This window comes from Saccoglossus kowalevskii, chromosome 22 (genome assembly GCF_978046115.1).
Source record: "Saccoglossus kowalevskii chromosome 22, keSacKowa6.1, whole genome shotgun sequence".
NCBI classification, from domain to species: domain Eukaryota; kingdom Metazoa; phylum Hemichordata; class Enteropneusta; family Harrimaniidae; genus Saccoglossus; species Saccoglossus kowalevskii.
This window is the reverse complement of record NC_140662.1, coordinates 9,799,413-9,818,266: the sequence shown is the minus strand read 5'-3', so window position 1 is coordinate 9,818,266 and position 18,854 is coordinate 9,799,413. Positions and strand designations below refer to the sequence as shown.

The 18,854-nt window shown below is 34.4% G+C and overlaps 1 protein-coding gene across 1 annotated transcript in view; it reads left to right on the top strand.

Moving 5' to 3' along the window:
• Positions 1-18,854, top strand: part of LOC102802448 (low-density lipoprotein receptor-related protein 2-like) — a 196,092-nt gene that overhangs the window by 137,307 nt on the left and 39,931 nt on the right. The window contains exons 62-70 of the mRNA XM_085495716.1: positions 476-601; positions 1,898-2,014; positions 4,830-4,955; positions 5,722-5,856; positions 6,937-7,195; positions 7,504-7,632; positions 7,841-8,017; positions 10,220-10,443; positions 11,276-11,521. Coding sequence (XP_085351842.1) covers positions 476-601; positions 1,898-2,014; positions 4,830-4,955; positions 5,722-5,856; positions 6,937-7,195; positions 7,504-7,632; positions 7,841-8,017; positions 10,220-10,443; positions 11,276-11,521 — 1,539 coding nt within the window. The remainder of the gene's footprint in view (positions 1-475; positions 602-1,897; positions 2,015-4,829; positions 4,956-5,721; positions 5,857-6,936; positions 7,196-7,503; positions 7,633-7,840; positions 8,018-10,219; positions 10,444-11,275; positions 11,522-18,854) is intronic.

Here is an 18,854-nt window from a genome sequence, read left to right as displayed (position 1 = left end):
ATTAGGTCACACCTCTATCACACATGGAGACAAGACACCCATCTAACCAAACAAAACTTGTGATAAGCACAAGTCATGATTGTTCGCATCAAGCATGCTTTGATCGATTTTGTCAAAGATACTTGGTAAAACTGATATATATCATATTTTGTAGTGATTTGATTCAAATGGCTGGTTGCCGGCCATGTTTTACTTTTTACGTGCCCTTGATTATTAATTCTTTCACATATCTTGACAGATTGTGTTCAAAATATATATATTCATATTTTTTTTATTTCAATAATTATTAATTTAAAAATAAATGGCTTGTTTTGAAAAAAAGCATATAAAGTTGTCATCTGCATTCATTACATGAAATAGTGTTGTTGTTTTTTATCGATAATTCTTAGGATATCTAGTGTTTTGCTCTTAAAAGATCACTTTGAAAAAGTACCAACAGGGACTGTGATTTTCATTGACTTTTTTTTTTCTTCAGAATATAGAAGATGCAATAATCAGACCGAGTTTCGTTGCCATAACGCCCGATGCATTCCAAAACAATGGGTGTGTGATGGAGATAATGATTGCCAAGATACATCAGATGAACTTCCAAGTTTGTGTGGTAAGTAAAAAAATAGATACTTTGATATTAAAGATGAAATATGAACAAAAATATAAATTTGTCAACGCTTGATGATCAAATTGCATTGAACTCATCATATACATGTAGTAACATTGTTCTATAAAATACTGTATATTAGTTTGTTAACAAATGCAAAAACACAAGTGCGATGATTTTCAAAATTGCATGTACCAAAACAGATTCATTGTTTTGTTGAACAAATACTCAGCTGTGCTTTAAAAAAAAAAATCATTTTCAGGTCTTGATGAATCGTAATTCAATGTATTCATCAATGTACAACTTTAAATGTTCTCATCTACATTGCATCTTGAATAACTCAGTGCTGGTTTCGATTCTGTCTTGCTAATTGCAGTGACTGTCATCTACAAAAAAATATACATGTACATAGAAGTTAAAGTGGGAGGGTGCGCACATGCGAGAATTGAGTCCCAAGCGATGATAACAACACACGCTAAAAATGCAAAAGGCTCATGGGTAGATGCTTGTTTGTAAACAATGACACGCTATGGCCATCTGACACATGCGCAGGTGGCGACTCCCTCGCTTTCAATGCTCCACTGCATAACGTTGTAACTGTACCTGTGTGTTAGGGTTGAGAAAACATTAATGTGTACAAGGTGATCTGCAGGGATTTGTTTAAACAAGGGAACAGGGGCGCAGCGCCCTCATGCCATGGCCATGCACCTCTTACCCTGGGGAGTAGATCCTGTGGCAACCATAAATTTTTGATTGACCAGGGATCACATGTGGCCACAGTCTTCAACTATGACCTGTCTGATAGTAATTTTGGCCCCAAGGTAGCCATAGAATGCTCCATTTTAACTTAGAATTATCAAAAACTCCACACCCTCGTAGGGAGATCTCCCTCACTTGGTGGCTCCACTGAATTGCAGTGCTCCTTCTTGCAGTTTTTTTCTAGAAAAAAGCCCTGGATCTGTATTTGCAGAGCTGCTCAATGGGTTTACAGGTGTATTTGTAAATAAGAGAAAAAAAATGACAAAACCAAATGTGTCTGGATTGGACAATGTTTGTGATGATCAAATACAATTTATGAACATGAGTGATGTTTATCAGTTTATATCTGCGTTGTATTTGAACGAGATATGTATTGCCTGTACAGTGTATGCTATGTACGTAATGGCCAAGCACAGGATAGAAAAATGTGCAGTTATATAATGCAGCGTCCTGGGTTTTGAATTAAGTTTTCTTTCACAGTAATTCATGTTTGTAAAGCTAAAGTTGTTTAATTTCAGATGTTGGATTCTTTTTTTTCAGAGCATCCCCCAGTTGAGTGTCCTGAGTTTCAGTGTGACAATGATCAGTGTATTTCGTTTGATTTGGTCTGCAATAAACATAATAATTGTGATGATGAATCTGATGAAAGACATTGCAGTAAGTATTTTTTTCTTCTTTGCTATTGGCTTAAATATTTTTTAGCTCCGCTGTCGACTTTGTCGGGCGAAGCTTATCATATGAGTGATTGTCCGTCGTTCGTGTCAATGTTTTACTTTTTCGACTTCTTCTTGAAAACTACAAGCCTGAATGCTTTGATACTTGGTGTATATGTACCTTGGGTAGACCTCTCTTAGGTTTGTTCATTTCATGTTGATATCTTCAATTCTCTAATTTTGGTGAATATTTTTGCCATTTTTGGGAAAAAGTGATATGTTCGACTTCTTGTTAAAAACCAATAGTTCAATTGCTTTGATATTACATATATAGATACTACATGTAGAGATTTCTCAGATTTGTTCATTTCGTGATGATATCTTCAATTCTCTAATTTTGGTGAATATTTTTGTCATTTTTGGTATAAAGTGATATTTTCAACTTCTTGTTAAACACTGTAAGTCCGATTGCTTTGATATTACATATATAGGTACTACATGTGGACCTCTCTCAGATTTGTTCATTTTGTGATATTTTCAATTCTCTAATTTTGATGAATATTTTTGTAATTTTTGGTAAAAAGTGATATTTTCGACTTCATGTTAAAAACCAATAGCTCAATTGCTTTGATATTACATATATATTTACTACTGTAACATGTAAACCTTTCTCAGATTTGTTCATTTCGTGATGATATCTTCAATTCTCTAATTTTGGTGAATATTTTTGTCATTTTTGGTAAAAAGTGATATTTTCGACTTCTTGTTAAAAACTGCAAGTCCAATTGCTTTGATATTACATATTGCTGAGAAAGCCAGAAGAGCAGAAAAAGCACAAACATCAATATTGAATGCTGATAACAACAACACTTCAATCAAAACCAAACTTTTTGAAACCACACAAATTCCAATTTTGACATATGCAGGAGAGGTGTGGGTGGGGCTTGTGCACAAATAAAAAATGGGATACAACATGTACTGAAAAATTTTACCTCAAATTTTGTAGACATGTTTTAAATGTTATCAACAACACAAGCAACATAGCAGTTAGAATGGATTCTGGTAGACTGCCACTTGTCTATTATTTACACTATAAGTCATTTACATATTTCAAACACTTGATTTCATTGAAGGAAGACAATATTGCATACAATGCATTGATTGAAATGCAGAATCACACCCAGAATGATCATTGGCTGTCAAGACTAACAAAAATTAAAAAGGAATACAGTATTAACCAAGATGTCACAAAGTTAAACTTTCTGCAAGTGACTGTCTTGCTATCTTGAAGAAGGACATGCAAAGGGCTGATTCAAAACTCAGAACATATCAGCTTTTCAAAAATGATATAAAACAAGAAGTATACATAGATCAGCTTAATGATAGACAAGCAATCAGAATTCTAAGCAAATTGAGACTGAGCAGCCACAAATTACATATAGAAACAGGTAGACATACACGACCAAAAACAAATATTGAGAACAGAAAATGCATCAAGTGCCTAGTCATAGAGGATGAAGTGCACTTTATCACAGAATGTGTACTTTATGAATCTGAAAGACAGGAATTATATTCCTTGTTTGATAACATCAATGGTATCAAAAACAAGGACAAATTTATATGTATTATGAATGCAAATACTAGACAACAATTACTGGGGTTAATTAAATATATCAAAACAGTGTATACAATAAGAGAGCAAATAATGTTACCACAGTAGTTTACTTTTTCTTGTTTGTTTGTCACACTTTTTGTTTTGTTTGTTTTTAACTTTATTACCATCTACATGTGTAGAAACCAAAAAAGAATTGTCAAATTTTCTTTAACGTTGTAATAAAGCAATATTCTATTCTATATAGATACTACATGTAGACCTTTCTCAGATTTGTTCATTTCATGATGATATCTTCAATTCTCTAATTTTGGTGAATATTTTTGTCATTTTTGGTAGAAAGTGATATTTTCGACTTCTTGTTAAAAACTGTAAGTCCGATTGCTTTGATACTATATATTTTGTTCATTTTCTAATGATGTCTTCAGTTCTTTAATTGAAATGTGCATTGCTAACAGCGGAGCTATCTCAGTCGATAGGCTGCTTGTTTCTTTGCTATTGGCTTAAGTATTTTTTTCTTCTTTGCTAATGGCTTGAGTATTTATTTCTTCTGGCTTAAGTATTCATGCAATCTGTTGTATTTTGTGTACCTCGCCAATCACAAAAGGTGAAAGAAAATAAGACATTGCAGTTAGTACTTTCTTCTTCTTTTTCTTTGCTATTGGCTTAAGGTAGAAGCCTAATACTCATACTTTTTGAAAAAACTGGTTATAAATCGCATGACAATTAATTTAATTATTCACTGGGTTTTAATTTTGCTTATTTCGCTGACTGGAAATGCGCTAAATTAAAACCCAGTGAATATGTAAAATTTGGTATAGAACACATTATCTACATGATAAAACTGTGAATTTAAAACCCACTGAATATGCCTAAAATGGTAAATCAGCGAAATTTTAACCCAGCGAAAATTAGTCAATTTACAGTACATTCTTTTGTGTTAAAGAGAGAAACTTATTATCTCTGCCATAGGAACCTATAATAAAAGCATTATAAAATGGCCAAAATGGCCACTGTCCACTAAAATACAACCATCCTTTCTTATATTGCTCTAAAGTATAATTTATTCGAAAATGAATAAATTCTGGGATTTGCATTCATGAGTAGGCTTCTAACTTAAGTGTTCATGCAACCTGTTGTGTTGTGTGCATCTATAAGCCAATCACAGGTGGCGTAACAAAAGAACTATAAATTATTTTTTTGCCAGATATCAATGAGTGTGCTGACGTTTTATCTAACCAGTGTGAGCATACCTGTGTGGATACAGTAACTGGGTTTCATTGTGAATGTAATAAAGGGTACGCTTTAATGGAAGACGGCAAGGCATGTAGAGGTAAGTTTTTGATGTTTATTATTTCCATAGTCAACCATTTGTGAGTCATTTTTTTGAAAAAAAATTTTGTTGATTTTTTTTTTATAAATTTTAATTATTATATTTTAATTGTAATGATGCAATTTTTTTATCATCGTTTGATGAAATTTGAGATGAATTTATCAACTCGTCAGAAGCAAAATACCTTTTCACAACCAGTTTCCTCTTTTCGTCACAAAATAGTCACATTTATATAGTTTGCACTTTACTTCAGAAAATTGCAACAAAAATCTCAACAAAAATTTTGTTGGCTCCAAAATTAGGGCTCATTTCCAGAAATATTGAAGAATATAAGAAAAAATTCTGCTGGTGAAAAGTTTAACCATAAAGTGTAATTTTAACTTTTATCATTTCTGCATGCTACTCAAAATTGCTTGTTTTTGTAACAGTTATTGATAAAAATTTAAATACATTGATCAAAATCATTATTTGCCTGTTTGGTTGAAAATTAACGTTATTGGAGAAAACTTTTTTTTTTACTTGGTGGTAAACATAAATTTTATGTGAGCTATGTAATATTGTATAGGGCTCGATAACAAACACAGTGGTGCCAGATTTGTATCGTAAATCATAGGCTTTCTGTCTATAAATGTGTACCAGATCCCACTATTTTTGGAAAAAAAAAAATTCTACTGGGAGACATTAATCACTCAAAGGATGCTGACTATGCAGGATGCCCCACAATAAATTATGTTTTAAAATTAATAATAATATTTTATTTTCAAAGACGTTGATGAATGTACGGAAACCCCCGGTGTTTGCAGTCAAATTTGCGAAAACACTCATGGTAGCTACATATGTAAATGTACTGAGGGGTACATTAGAGAAGGATACGACAATCGTACTTGCAAGCACGAAGATGGTAAGTTCTGAAATCATATTATGATTGTTTCAGTTGAAATGTACAATAGGCCATTTTTTGTTCCCTACGAGGCGCTGTGCTATGCGTGAAATTGCACATAAAAACAGGACATACCAAGGTCATAGTGGCGTCAAACATCGCGTGGGATTCAACAAACACGAAAGTATTGTGGGGGATATTTCTATGCTTAATAAAGTGCCATATACACATTTGATGTTAGGTATCCAAATGCACTATTCACCTGTCAAAGATCGGCCTTTCGATGTGAGCTATGAAATAAAGTAATTCAAGTTCAAAATCAAACTGTTCGATTTTTGTGGCAGACGTTCGGTTCGCATCTTTCATACAGTATGCAAGATCTCAGAAAATCACCTATTTACATATCTTTCTAGATTATGCAAATGTATGTATACAATAGATGTGATATCGCTTGATTTTGTTCCCTGATCAATTTTCAGTTGACACATCTTACCAGAGATCTTGGAAACTTATTTCACCATTAAAAGATTACCACATTACCACATTGTCTCATGCTGCAATTCATTTTACGGGGCTTTGAGCAAGCAATGATGTATGACCCTTTTTTTCAGTAATATACACTGAATTCAATATTGTGTATATTTCAATATTTCCATAAACACTAGTCAAATGCAGAGACAATAAAAATTCACTGTGTACAAATGTATGGAGCACAAAATTAATCCCCTTTGTTATGTCCTTAGAAGCTGGCATTCTGTATTTGTGTATACCAAGTTTTAGAACCTAGCAGTTAATTATCACCTGATATTTGAATAACCACACCTGGCAAATACCTTTAATTCGTCCTTATTGAGAAGTAGTCAAATAACAGGGATTTCTTATTTCAACTCTGGGCATCTGTCCATGCTTCCAAACACGTCTGTATCTCAGACATGCGTGGATCGATTTCATTCAAACTTCACATCATATACATGTACATGCATTTGTTTTATGATCTCATTCAAGATGGTTATTTAGTGCTAAAAATTCATTAAAATTTGACAGACTTGTCATTGACAATTATTGATTCAACTAATTTTTTCGTTTTTTGATTTCTTCCAGATTTTGACCCATTTCTTGTTTTCAGCAATCGCTACTATATTCGTAAACTGGCCATTGACCTATCAAACTATGAACTTATTGGGCAGGGATTTTCCAACGTAGTCGCACTAGATATTCACATTGCCGAGGAGCGCATTTATTTCACCGATGTACCCAGTCATGTAATGCAGCGAATCTTCCTGAACGGTACTGGCTTGGAAACCATTGTCAGCCATTTTGTGCCAGATGGTGAAGGAATCGGCATTGACTGGGTAGGAAGGTAGGTTTCACAATCTGGAAAAATTTAAGTTGTCTGCCTTTTGTTTCAGTAAATATCTTGTATATCAGTCACTGTTGCTATGGAAAAAAAGATTAGGAATTGAGTTGTATGCTCTGTTTTGTCTGTGTTACAATATATGTGGTTGAATACCTGATGCAAGAAGCAATCTGTGCATATTAATTAGCTGATTTGCATATTTTTCTTCCACCAAATTCAGAATTATAATTTCATATACTGATGAGAATATTCTTGATACTTATATTGTCATTTCTGATAAATAGTGTGATATATTTATTTTTTATTTGAAGGAAAATATATTGGGCTGATCGTTCTAATGATATGATAGACGTTGCTGAACTAGATGGAACTAGTCGAAAGACGCTTGTGAGCAAAGGTTTATTTGAGCCTCGAGCGGTTGTCGTGCATCCCAGAATAGGGTAACTGTGATATTTGCATAATTTATGTAATTTTCATCAAATTTGCATAATCTTAAATTATCTGGCACATTATGTGAACCTTGTCGAAAATAGATTCAAAATGGTCTGCATATTTTTTTTCATATTTTAGGAAGTTTTGAGTATTGTATATTTTTATCAAATTATGTTGTTCCATTGTACACTATTTCATGACCACTTCTATTTTTAGATATGTTTACTGGACTGACTGGAGTTTGAGTTATGCACACATTGGGCGTATAGGAATGGATGGCACCAACCAGAGTATTGTTATACAAGGTGAAAAAGTGGGATGGCCTAATGGTTTGACAATAGACTATACTACGGACAGAATTTACTGGGTTGATGCACACTATGACTATATAGAGTAAGCAATCTGTCATCTTTTGTCACTTTTCTCTTAAATATTGTGAACAATATTTCAATTTTCAGGTGAAATATTTAAATATTGACTAAAATTTCCATTAATTTAACACATTACATGATGAAAGCCTCTGCGGTTAAACAAAATGAATGGGAGAAAATATTGCCAGGGGCTAAACCAGTGTTGTTAGATTGACTGAGTGTGGTACATGTATTTTGTATGCATATTTGGATTTTTGATTAAAAATCCATATATCTTCAATGCTCTTTTGGGATAAAGGAATAAAATCATCTATTACAGTAACTGTAAAATACTTTTTTTAGCTCCGCTGTCGACTTTGTCGAGCGGAGCTTATCATATGAGTGATTGTCCGTCGGCGTCCGGCGTCCGTCGTCTCCGTCGTCCGTGTCAATGTTTTACTTTTTCGACTTCTTCTTGAAAACTACAAGCCTGAATGCTTTGATACTTGGTGTATATGTACCTTGGGTAGACCTCTCTTAGGTTTGTTCATTTCATGTTGATATCTTCAATTCTCTAATTTTGGTGAATATTTTTGTCATTTTTGGTAAAAAGTGATATTTTCGACTTCTTGTTAAAAACCGCAAGTGCAATTGCTTTGATATTTAATACATATATAGGTTCTACATGTGGACCTCTCTCAGATTTGTTCATTTTTTAATGATATCTTTAATTCTCTAATTTTGGTGAATTTTTTTGTCATTTTTGGTAAAAAGTGATATTTTCGACTTCTTGTTAAAAACTGTAAGTCCGATTGCTTTGATATTATATATATAGGTACTACATGTGGACCTTTCTCAGATTTGTTCATTTCGTGATGATATCTTCAATTCTCTAATTTTGGTGAGTATTTTTGTCATTTTTGGTAAAAAGTGATATTTTCGACTTCTTGTTAAAAACTGTAAGTCCGATTGCTTTGATATTATATATATAGGTACTACATGTGGACCTCTCTCAGATTTGTTCATTTTGTGATGATATCTTCAATTCTCTAATTTTGGTGAATATTTTTGTAATTTTTGGTAAAAAGTGATATTTTCGACTTCTTGTTAAAAACCAAAAGTTCATTTGCTTTGATATTACATACGTGTATATAGATACTACATGTAGACCTTTCTCAGATTTGTTCATTTCGTGATGATATCTTCAATTCTCTAATTTTGGTGAATATTTTTGTCATTTTTGGTAGAAAGTGATATTTTCGACTTCTTGTTAAAAACTGCAAGTCCGATACTATACATATTGTTCATTTTCTAATGATGTCTTCTGTTCTTTAATTGAAATGTGCATTGCTAACAGCGGAGCTATCTCAGCCGACAGGCTGCTTGTTTTATTTTAGGCTGGAATTATTTTTCGCTTAAAAGACTTTTGGGTGTTTTGTATGGAATTTATTTTCACTGATTTTTGACGAGTTGGAATGTAAAATATAGAAAATAAGGGATATTATTTTCACTGAATTATTCCCTCAGCGAAAATAGCGAAAATTAATTCCAAGCGAAAATATTTTCCAATTTACCGTTTCGAAAATAAAGTAAAAAAATTGTTAGATGGATTAGTTTAAGCTGGAGTCATTGTGCTACATGGTGCATATGGGTCTTATAAAATTTGAACATGTGAGAACCTTTTGAGCGCCAAATTGTTTTCACACTTAAATTTGGGGAAATTTCCACAAAATTCAATCATAATTTCGGACCAAGTAGACTGTGTGACATTGCTCCTTGATCAAAACTATTGAAATTTGTGCAACATTTTATGTGAGAATAGCACACTAAAAATGGAACTAATTCGTGTCCAATCAGCATTGCGTCACAGATACCAGCATACATTTATCCCATCCATTCGCCATTTCATTGTTACTGTTGTTTTTACACCATTTAGGTTTGCAGATTTGGATGGTTCCAATCAGCATCGTGTCACAGATACAGGCATATCCCATCCATTCGCCATTTCATTGTTACTGTTGTTTTTACACCGTTTAGGTTTGCAGATTTGGATGGTTCCAATCAGCATCGTGTCACAGATACAGGCATATCTCATCCATTTGCCATTTCATTGTTACTGTTGTTTTTACACCATTTAGGTTTGCAGATTTGGATACATGTAGTTCCAATCAGCATCGTGTCACAGATACAGGCATATCCCATCCATTTGCCATTTCATTGTTACTGTTGTTTTTACACCATTTAGGTTTGCAGATTTGGATGGTTCCAATCAGCATCGTGTCACAGATACAGGCATATCCCATCCATTTGCCATTTCCTTGTTTGAAAACTACATTTATTGGACAGATTGGAATACTAAGGCTATTTATAAGGCTGATAAATTCACTGGAGAAAACAGGGTTGTGCTGCAAACAACCATACACAGACCAATGGATCTCCATGTCTACCATCCACTCAGACAACGTGAAAGTGAGTCCGATTTCATTTTTAAACAATTTGCTTTTCACTGCGTCACATTTTTTTATCTAGCTCTCTCAGATTCTGGATAGTTGTCGTTTAAATTTAAGTTACTCCAGTTATTCATAGCAACAGCTTTGCAGACAATAAAAATGAATTTTTTCTGACTTTTATTGTGATTTTAGTATAAAAAACAATATTTGTGAACTGATTGTCGCACCACATCCGGTTAGGTGTGGAACCCATGTTTACACAAAATTTTAATATGCAACATGTCGACTAGGGTGTTTTAAAGAGCATATTCACAGCAATAGCTTCACATACAATAAAAATGAGGGTTTTATTATTCCCGGTTCAGACTTATTTTTGACCCTATGCGTGCGTGCATCCACACTTGTATCTTAGAAATGCCTGGACCAATCACAATAAAACTTCACACATACATCATACATGATATTATACATATGCACATCAATTGTTTTAACGATCTGATTCAAGATGGCTGAATGGTGGCTACTTTTGTGCTAAAAAATCATCAAAATCAAGCAATTCTCTGCTGCTTACAGATGGATTTTGTTCAAACTTGGTACATGTATATACGTTGGACATTATAGGACGTTTTCAGATGAGATTGGGACAAAAATAGCTAATGTTTTTGAGTAAAAACTGAAAATTAACTCAAAATTTGGTTGTTGGCGTCAAAATTAAGTTTCATTTCCAGAAATATTGAAGAATATAAGAAAAAATGCAGAAAAATTTAGGCAGAAAAGTCTGGTGGTGAAAAGGTTAAAACATGGAACCATGAGAGTGATTCTTTAACCGTATATTATTGCTTTAATTACAGTGCCGAATCCCTGTGGTAGCAACAATGGAGGCTGTTCCCATTTGTGTCTCATCTCCCCTGGGGGGACTACGTTTAGCTGTGCTTGCCCTGATGACTTTGTGCTGCAGTCAAATCAACGTGAATGTATGCCAAACTGTAGTAATACTCAGTATAGATGTGCTGATAACGAGAAGTGTATCCCGTTACTATGGAAATGTGATGGTCAAGCAGATTGCAGAGATGCCTCAGATGAGCCTACAAGTTGTCGTGAGTACACTTTTATCATGCCTTATTAGCTTGTTGTCGACTTTGTCATGCAGCTTATCATATGAGTGATTGTCTGTCGTCGTCCACTTGAACTTTTTAGCTCCACTGTCGACTTTGTCGAGCGGAGCTTATGTGAGTGATTGTCCGTCTGCGTCGTCCGCGTCAACTTCTTACTTGTTCGGCTTATATATATAGGTACTACATTTGGACCTCTCTCAGTTTTGTTCATTTTGTGATGATATCTTTAATTCTCTAATTTTGGTGAATATTTTTGTAATTTTTGGTAGAAAATTATATTTTCGACTTTTTGTAGGTATCTCAGATAGACCTCTCATAGATTTGTTCATTTTGTGATGATACAGAACAGTTCTCGTGAAAGCTTTGGCTTCACTTCAGCTTCACCTTTGCTTCAGCATCGCATCATTATGGCATTGTCATTGTCGCGACATTAAAAAGTTAGGCGGTTATCGCTTCGCTTCATTGTGGCAATGTGGCATCAGCATCGCTTCATCAGAGTTCAAACAACGAAGTACAGAACTCATTTCGCCCAACCTCTCGCCTGCTTCCGCTTTTCAGTCGCTCGCTTTTGCGACCGCTTGTTGAATTTCTACTTTATTTTCGACTGTGAAAAAATTCAAACTACTAAAAAATGTTCTGGTTTTCATAGATCACGGTTACTATTTTAGTAACCGTGCATAGATGTTGAACAACCGTCAAAAGTTCAAATACTTTTTGTTTTAACTATCTATAATTATATGCACGCAATCTGACCCTTTGACCTTGATTTGGCTGGGATTGACTATTTTATTTTAAACAATATTCTGAAGTGTGACGTAGTGCTACAAAATGTATTTCACCAGAAGTACGACATGGTTGTCTGGGTTTCTTTTCCTGACTGTGTTGAGATTACTATTTGTATAATTATTGTTATTTCCCCCAAGGAGAAGACAAGCCGAAGGACCATGACGCTAAATAGAAGTCCCACGCATGGACTGAGTGAAAGAAAATATTTCTAAGGCTAAAATAAAACCTAATATCTCTTTGTGTATTTGTCAATTTTGCATTTATTTGGTATGACAGTATGTTCGTAAATATCTGGGAAAATTTCGTTTTTCTTTAACAATTTCATTTGTTTGAAATGTCTACCGACTGTGTCCCAATAATTTGTTTGGAATATCGATTCCCGTTGGTTTCTTCAAACGGCCCTGACGTTCGTCATTCAACACAATCAGCATTTATTTATCGTAATTCATGGGGATCATGTCCCGTAATTTGCGGGCTGTAAAATCAAATAATTAAACAAGTACTATTTATTATATATATTTTTTTTTACCTCGCGAAACTACAACACAGCGTAGAGTTGTCATGGTAAAACAGTCGCCTTGAAATCGATGGAACTTCAATTATCCATTTCTCACCTTGAAATAAAATAAAAAAATTCGAACAACATCGGGGGATATATTATTAACCAGTCTTACCAATCGCTAGCTTTATTAGTCCCCGTTCGGACGCAGTTCGAAAACGGGGACTTATGTTTTGCCCTGTGTGCGTCCGTCCGTCCGTCCGTCCGTCCGTGCGTCCGTGCGTCCGTGCGTCCGTGATCACCTGTATCTTGAACATGCATGGACCGATTAAGTTCAAACTTCACTCATACATCACACCTTATATGGGACATATGCACATGCATTTTTTTCATGATCCGATTAACGATAGCCGAATAGCGGCCATTTTAAGGCCGAAAATGCATCAAAATCGCACATTTTCACCATTCCGGACCCGGATCTCATTTATGCATGGACGGATTTTGTTCAAATTTGGTACATACATTAAACATAATAGGACCTTGATGCACGTCATTTTTTTTTTTGGATCGGGTTCGAAATGGCCGACTGGCGGCCATTTTGTTTTAAAGAATTCAGTTCTGGATCCGTATCCGAGACATGTCTGGATTGATCAAGTTCAAACTTCACACACACAAGGTACATCATATCACAAATATGTATGTGCATTTGTTTCATGATCTCATTAACGATAGCCAAATAGCGGCCATTTTAAGGCCGAAAATGCATCAAAATCGCACATTTTCACCATTCCGGACCCGGATCTCAGTTATGCATGGACGGATTTTGTTCAAATTTGGTACATACATTAAACATAATAGGACCTTGATGCACGTCATTTTTTTTTTTGGATCGGGTTCGAAATGGCCGACTGGCGGCCATTTTGTTTTAAAGAATTCAGTTCTGGATCCGTATCTGAGACATGCTTGGATTGATCGAGTTCAAACTTCACACACACAAGGTACATCATGTCACAAATATGTATGTGCATTTGTTTCATGATCTCATTAACGATAGCCAAATGGCGGTCGCTTTAAGGCCGAAAATGCATTGAAATCGCACATTTTCACCATTCCGGACCCGGATCTCAGTTATGCATGGACGGATTTCATTCAAATTTGGTACATACATTAAACATAATAGGACCTTGATGCACGTCATTTTTTTTTCGGATCAAGTTCGAAATAGCCGACTGGCGGCCATTTTGTTTTAAAGAATTCAGTTCTGGATCCGTATCCGAGACATGTCTGGATTGATCAAGTTCAAACTTCACACACACAAGGTACATCATGTCACAAATATGTATGTGCATTTGTTTCATGATCTCATTAACGATAGCCAAATGGGGGCCATTTTAAGGCCGAAAATGCATCAAAATCACATATTTTCACAATTCCAGAACCGGATCTCAGTCATGCATGGATGGATTTTGTTCAGATTTAGCACAATGTGTTGTACATATGCAGGTGCATTTCGGTCATGATCTGCTTTGAATGTATATGTCACTCAAATATGAACGGAACGGGGACGTGTCATTGACAATGACTTGTTTTATTCAAATCCATAAAATTCACGAGTTTTCGACATTTGTTGGCAACTTCCGCGCTAAAAAAGGTTGAAAATGTGGGTGTGGTACTCTCGCAAAATCCTGTTGATAATACGAACAAATATGGTTCTGTGACCCAGGTCGTGCTCCGATCAGGTGACTCTCAGCCAATCAATGATATTGTAACAAAGCATATTTGACGCTAATTTAAGGGTCATCGTACCATCCAATCTCCGGCGTCGATTCACATAGTTTTTTTGTGCTGTGACTTGCTTCACAATTATTCACTGAAAAACATCGGTATAATTTGACAAACGGCTGGGGTTTGACCTCAGTTCAAAAAAAGAAAGAAAAAAATGGGCTGAGATACAAATCAGTTTTGCAAGTTGGGAAATAAGGTAAACCAGATTGGGGTCAATGATATTCAGTATCGAATGACTTCTATGTGTATCATGAGTTTCAAATTGTTCATCGACTGGTCATCAAATATTTACAGCTACAACTAAATGGACACGTTTTTTTCTGAAGCCCAATAAATTATTTCTGCATGTCAAGTGTATTCGATTTCTTGTACGGCATGTGGTTTTTATTTGAAAATATTTTTTGTGAGAATATTTTTAAAGTACGTATAGATCGAGCTCAGGTCACTGATCGTGACTTAATTTTGAAAATTGGATGTAAAATTTTATCAGACCGACTCCACCACAACCATCCAATCATAGTTAGAAATGTACGCACTTGTTTTGGAACTTTGTATCAAGATGGCAGGGGACAACGCCGACGCACCATTTCATTTCGTATAGCTAATTGTGTTGTATCGAAATGACGATTGCATTGTGTGATTTAAATTTATCACGATTTTCCTTGCAGTCAATATGACACTCGTCACCTTGCAGATTGAAATGTACTTCACAAAGTTTTTGGTACCCAATACTTGCAACATTAAATAATTAAACAAGATATTTTTGTTAAATGTCATTTTACTCTTGGTCATATTTATTTTATTCCCTTTTACCGCCTTGAATTTCAAATCGATTACATATCAAACTTCTGTGCATGTGTTTTTATCTACTGCCTTTCCGTGTGAAAATAATGAGGTCATACTCATGTCACAATACTTTGAAACTGATGCCATGTTGTTGCCATGAGACTGCGAAGCTGAGGCAACGATGATGCCACAAAATAAGCGAGGTGAACACAGCTTCAATTTTCAATGACGCGAAGCTGATGTCACAATGATGCAATGCTGAGGCGACAATGATGCCACAAAAGCCAAAGCTTTCGCAAGAATTGTACTGTATCTTCAATTATCTAATTTTGATGAATATTTTTCTCATTTTTGGTGAAAAGTAATATTTTCGACTTCTTGTTGAAAACAGCAATTGTGATTACTTTCATACTATACATATTGTTCATTTTCTAATGATATCTTCATTTTTAGCTCCGCTGTCGACTTTGTCGTCGTCCGTCGTCCGTGGCAATGTTTTACTTTTTCGACTTCTTCTTGAAAACTACAAGCCTGAATGCTTTGATACTTGGTGTATATGTACCTTGGGTAGACCTCTCTCAGATTTGTTCATTTCATGATGATATCTTCAATTCTCTAATTTTGGTGAATATTTTTGTCATTTTTAGTAAAAAGTGATATTTTCGACTTCTTGTTGAAAACCGCAAGTGCAATTGCTTTGATATTACATATATAGGTACTACATGTGGACCTCTCTCAGATTTGTTCATTTTGTAATGATATCTTTAATTCTCTAATTTTGGTGAATATTTTTGTCATTTTTGGTAAAAAGTGATATTTTCGACTTCTTGTTGAAAACCGCAAGTCCAATTGCTTTGATATTACATATATAGGTACTACATGTCGACCTCTCTCAGATTTGTTCATTTTGTAATGATATCTTCAATTCTCTAATTTTGGTGAATATTTTTGTAATTTTTGGTAAAAAGTGATATTTTCGACTTCTTGTTGAAAACCGCAAGTCCAATTGCTTTGATATTACATATATAGGTACTACATGTGGACCTCTCTCAGATTTGTTCATTTTCTAATGATATCTTCTGTTCTTTAATTGCCATGTGCATTGCTAACAGCGGAGCTATCTCAGCCGACAGGCTGCTTGTTTTAATTGAAATGTGCATTGCTAACAGCGGAGCTATCTCAGCTGACAGGCTGCTTGTTACTTTTTCAACTTCTTTTTGAAAACTACTATCCTGATACTTGAGGTGTATATACATCAGGTGACGTCTCTTAGATTCGTTCATTTCATGATGATATCTCAATTCTCTAATTTTGGTAAATATTTTTGTAATTTTGGGTAAAAATTAATATTTTTGATTTCTTATTGATAACTGGAAGTCCGATTCCTTTCAAATTAATATTATACATACAGGCAATACTGGTGGGCCTCTCTCAGATTTGTTCATTTTCTAATGATATCTTCAATTCTTTATTTGAAATGACCATTGCTAACAGCGGAGCTACTTGTATCTCAGGCTGCTTGTTTTAACACTAGTGGAATGTTTCAATATACTATGTTATTATCACAAAAATAATTAAATAAATTATTAATACATGCCAGAAAAAGATTGTACATGTATATCATATAAATCTTGCAAAAATATGCACAAAAGCAGTATGGCGTTTGTATTGATCGGCATGTACCTTCAGTGATTGTCATCCTGTAATGCCTGATGAAACTTGGTGCATAGATGCTCTGGGCCAATGCGCAGATTTGATTAGGTTTTGGTAAAAATCCATGCATATTAATTACCTAATTTGCATGATCTCTGTTCCATGACTGTTCCACTGATATTTAGAGAACCACTCAATGGATTTTGATGAAACTTGGTGCATAGATGCTCTGAACTTATGCGCAGATTTGATTAGTTTTTGGTAAAAGCCATGCATATTAAGTACCTAATTTGCATAATGATTAGACAATTTTCGTTTTTCTCCACTGATACCTCAAGTAATAATCATCACATTTCAGTGAAACTTCGTACATAGATGTCATAGGACACTGCACAGACCTGATAATTTTGAGGCTAATATCAATACATATTATTTACCTAATTTGCATAATTAATTAATTTTCAGCTTTTGATATTTCAAGTTGTAAGCATTACATGTTAATGAAACTTGGTACATAGATACTCAAGGACTATGCAGAGACCTGATTAGTTTCAGGGTAAATAATTGTGCATATTAATTACCTAATTTGCATAGTTAATTAATTCCACTGATATCTCAAGTACTAATCACATTTCAATGAATCTAAAACAATGCAGGGACCCTATTAGTTTTCGGTAAATATTTATGCATATTAATCACCTAATTTACATAATTAATCGATTTTCAACTTTCTCACTGATATCTCAAATATTAATCATCACATTTCAGTGAAACTTTGTAGAAATATGCTCTAGGACAATGTACAAACCTAATTAATTTGCGGTTAATATTAATATTAATATGTTCATAATAATTCCCTTATTAACATAGTTCATAATTGACTCCCATGTGCGAAGCACAAAATGGGAGTCTTTGCAGTTAGTGTGTCTGTATGTGTGTATGTGTGTATGTGTGTATGTGTGTATGTGTGTATGTGTGTATGTGTGTATGTGTGTCCGACTGTTCCACTGCTATCTCAAGAACCATACATTGGTTTTTGATGAAACTTGGTGCATAGATGCTCTGGGCCAATGCGCAGATTTGATTAGGTTTTGGTAAAAATCCATGCTCGTTAATTACCTAATTTGCATGATAATTAGCTAATTTTTAGCTGTTCTATGACTGTTCCACTGATATCTAAAGAACCACTCATTGGATTTTGATGAAACTTGGTACATAGATGCTCTGAACATATGCGCAGATTTGATTAATTTTTGGTAAAAATCCGTGCATATTAATTACCTAATTTGCATGATAATTAGCTATTTTTTAGTGGTTCCATGACTGTTCCACTGATATCTAAACAACCACTCATTGGATTTTGATGAAACTTGGTACATAGATGCTCTGAACTAATGCTAGGTTTTGATTAGTTTTTGGTAATAATCCGTGGATACTAATTACCTAATTTGCATAATGATTAGTCAATTTTCGGTTTTTCCACTGATATCTCAAGTACTAATCATCACATTTCAATGAAACTTGGTACATAGATGTCATACGACACTGCACAGACCTGATAGTTTTTATGGTAATATCAGTACATATTAATTACCTAATTTGCATAATTAATTAATTTTCAGCATTTGATATAAGTAGTTAGCATTACATTTCAATGAAACTTGGTACTTACATACTCAAGGACTATGCAGAGATTGATTGTTTTCGATAAATATTTGTGCATATTAATCACCTAATTTGCATAATTAGTTAATTTTCAGCTTTTCCACGGGTATCTCAAGTACTAATCATCGCATTTCAATGAAA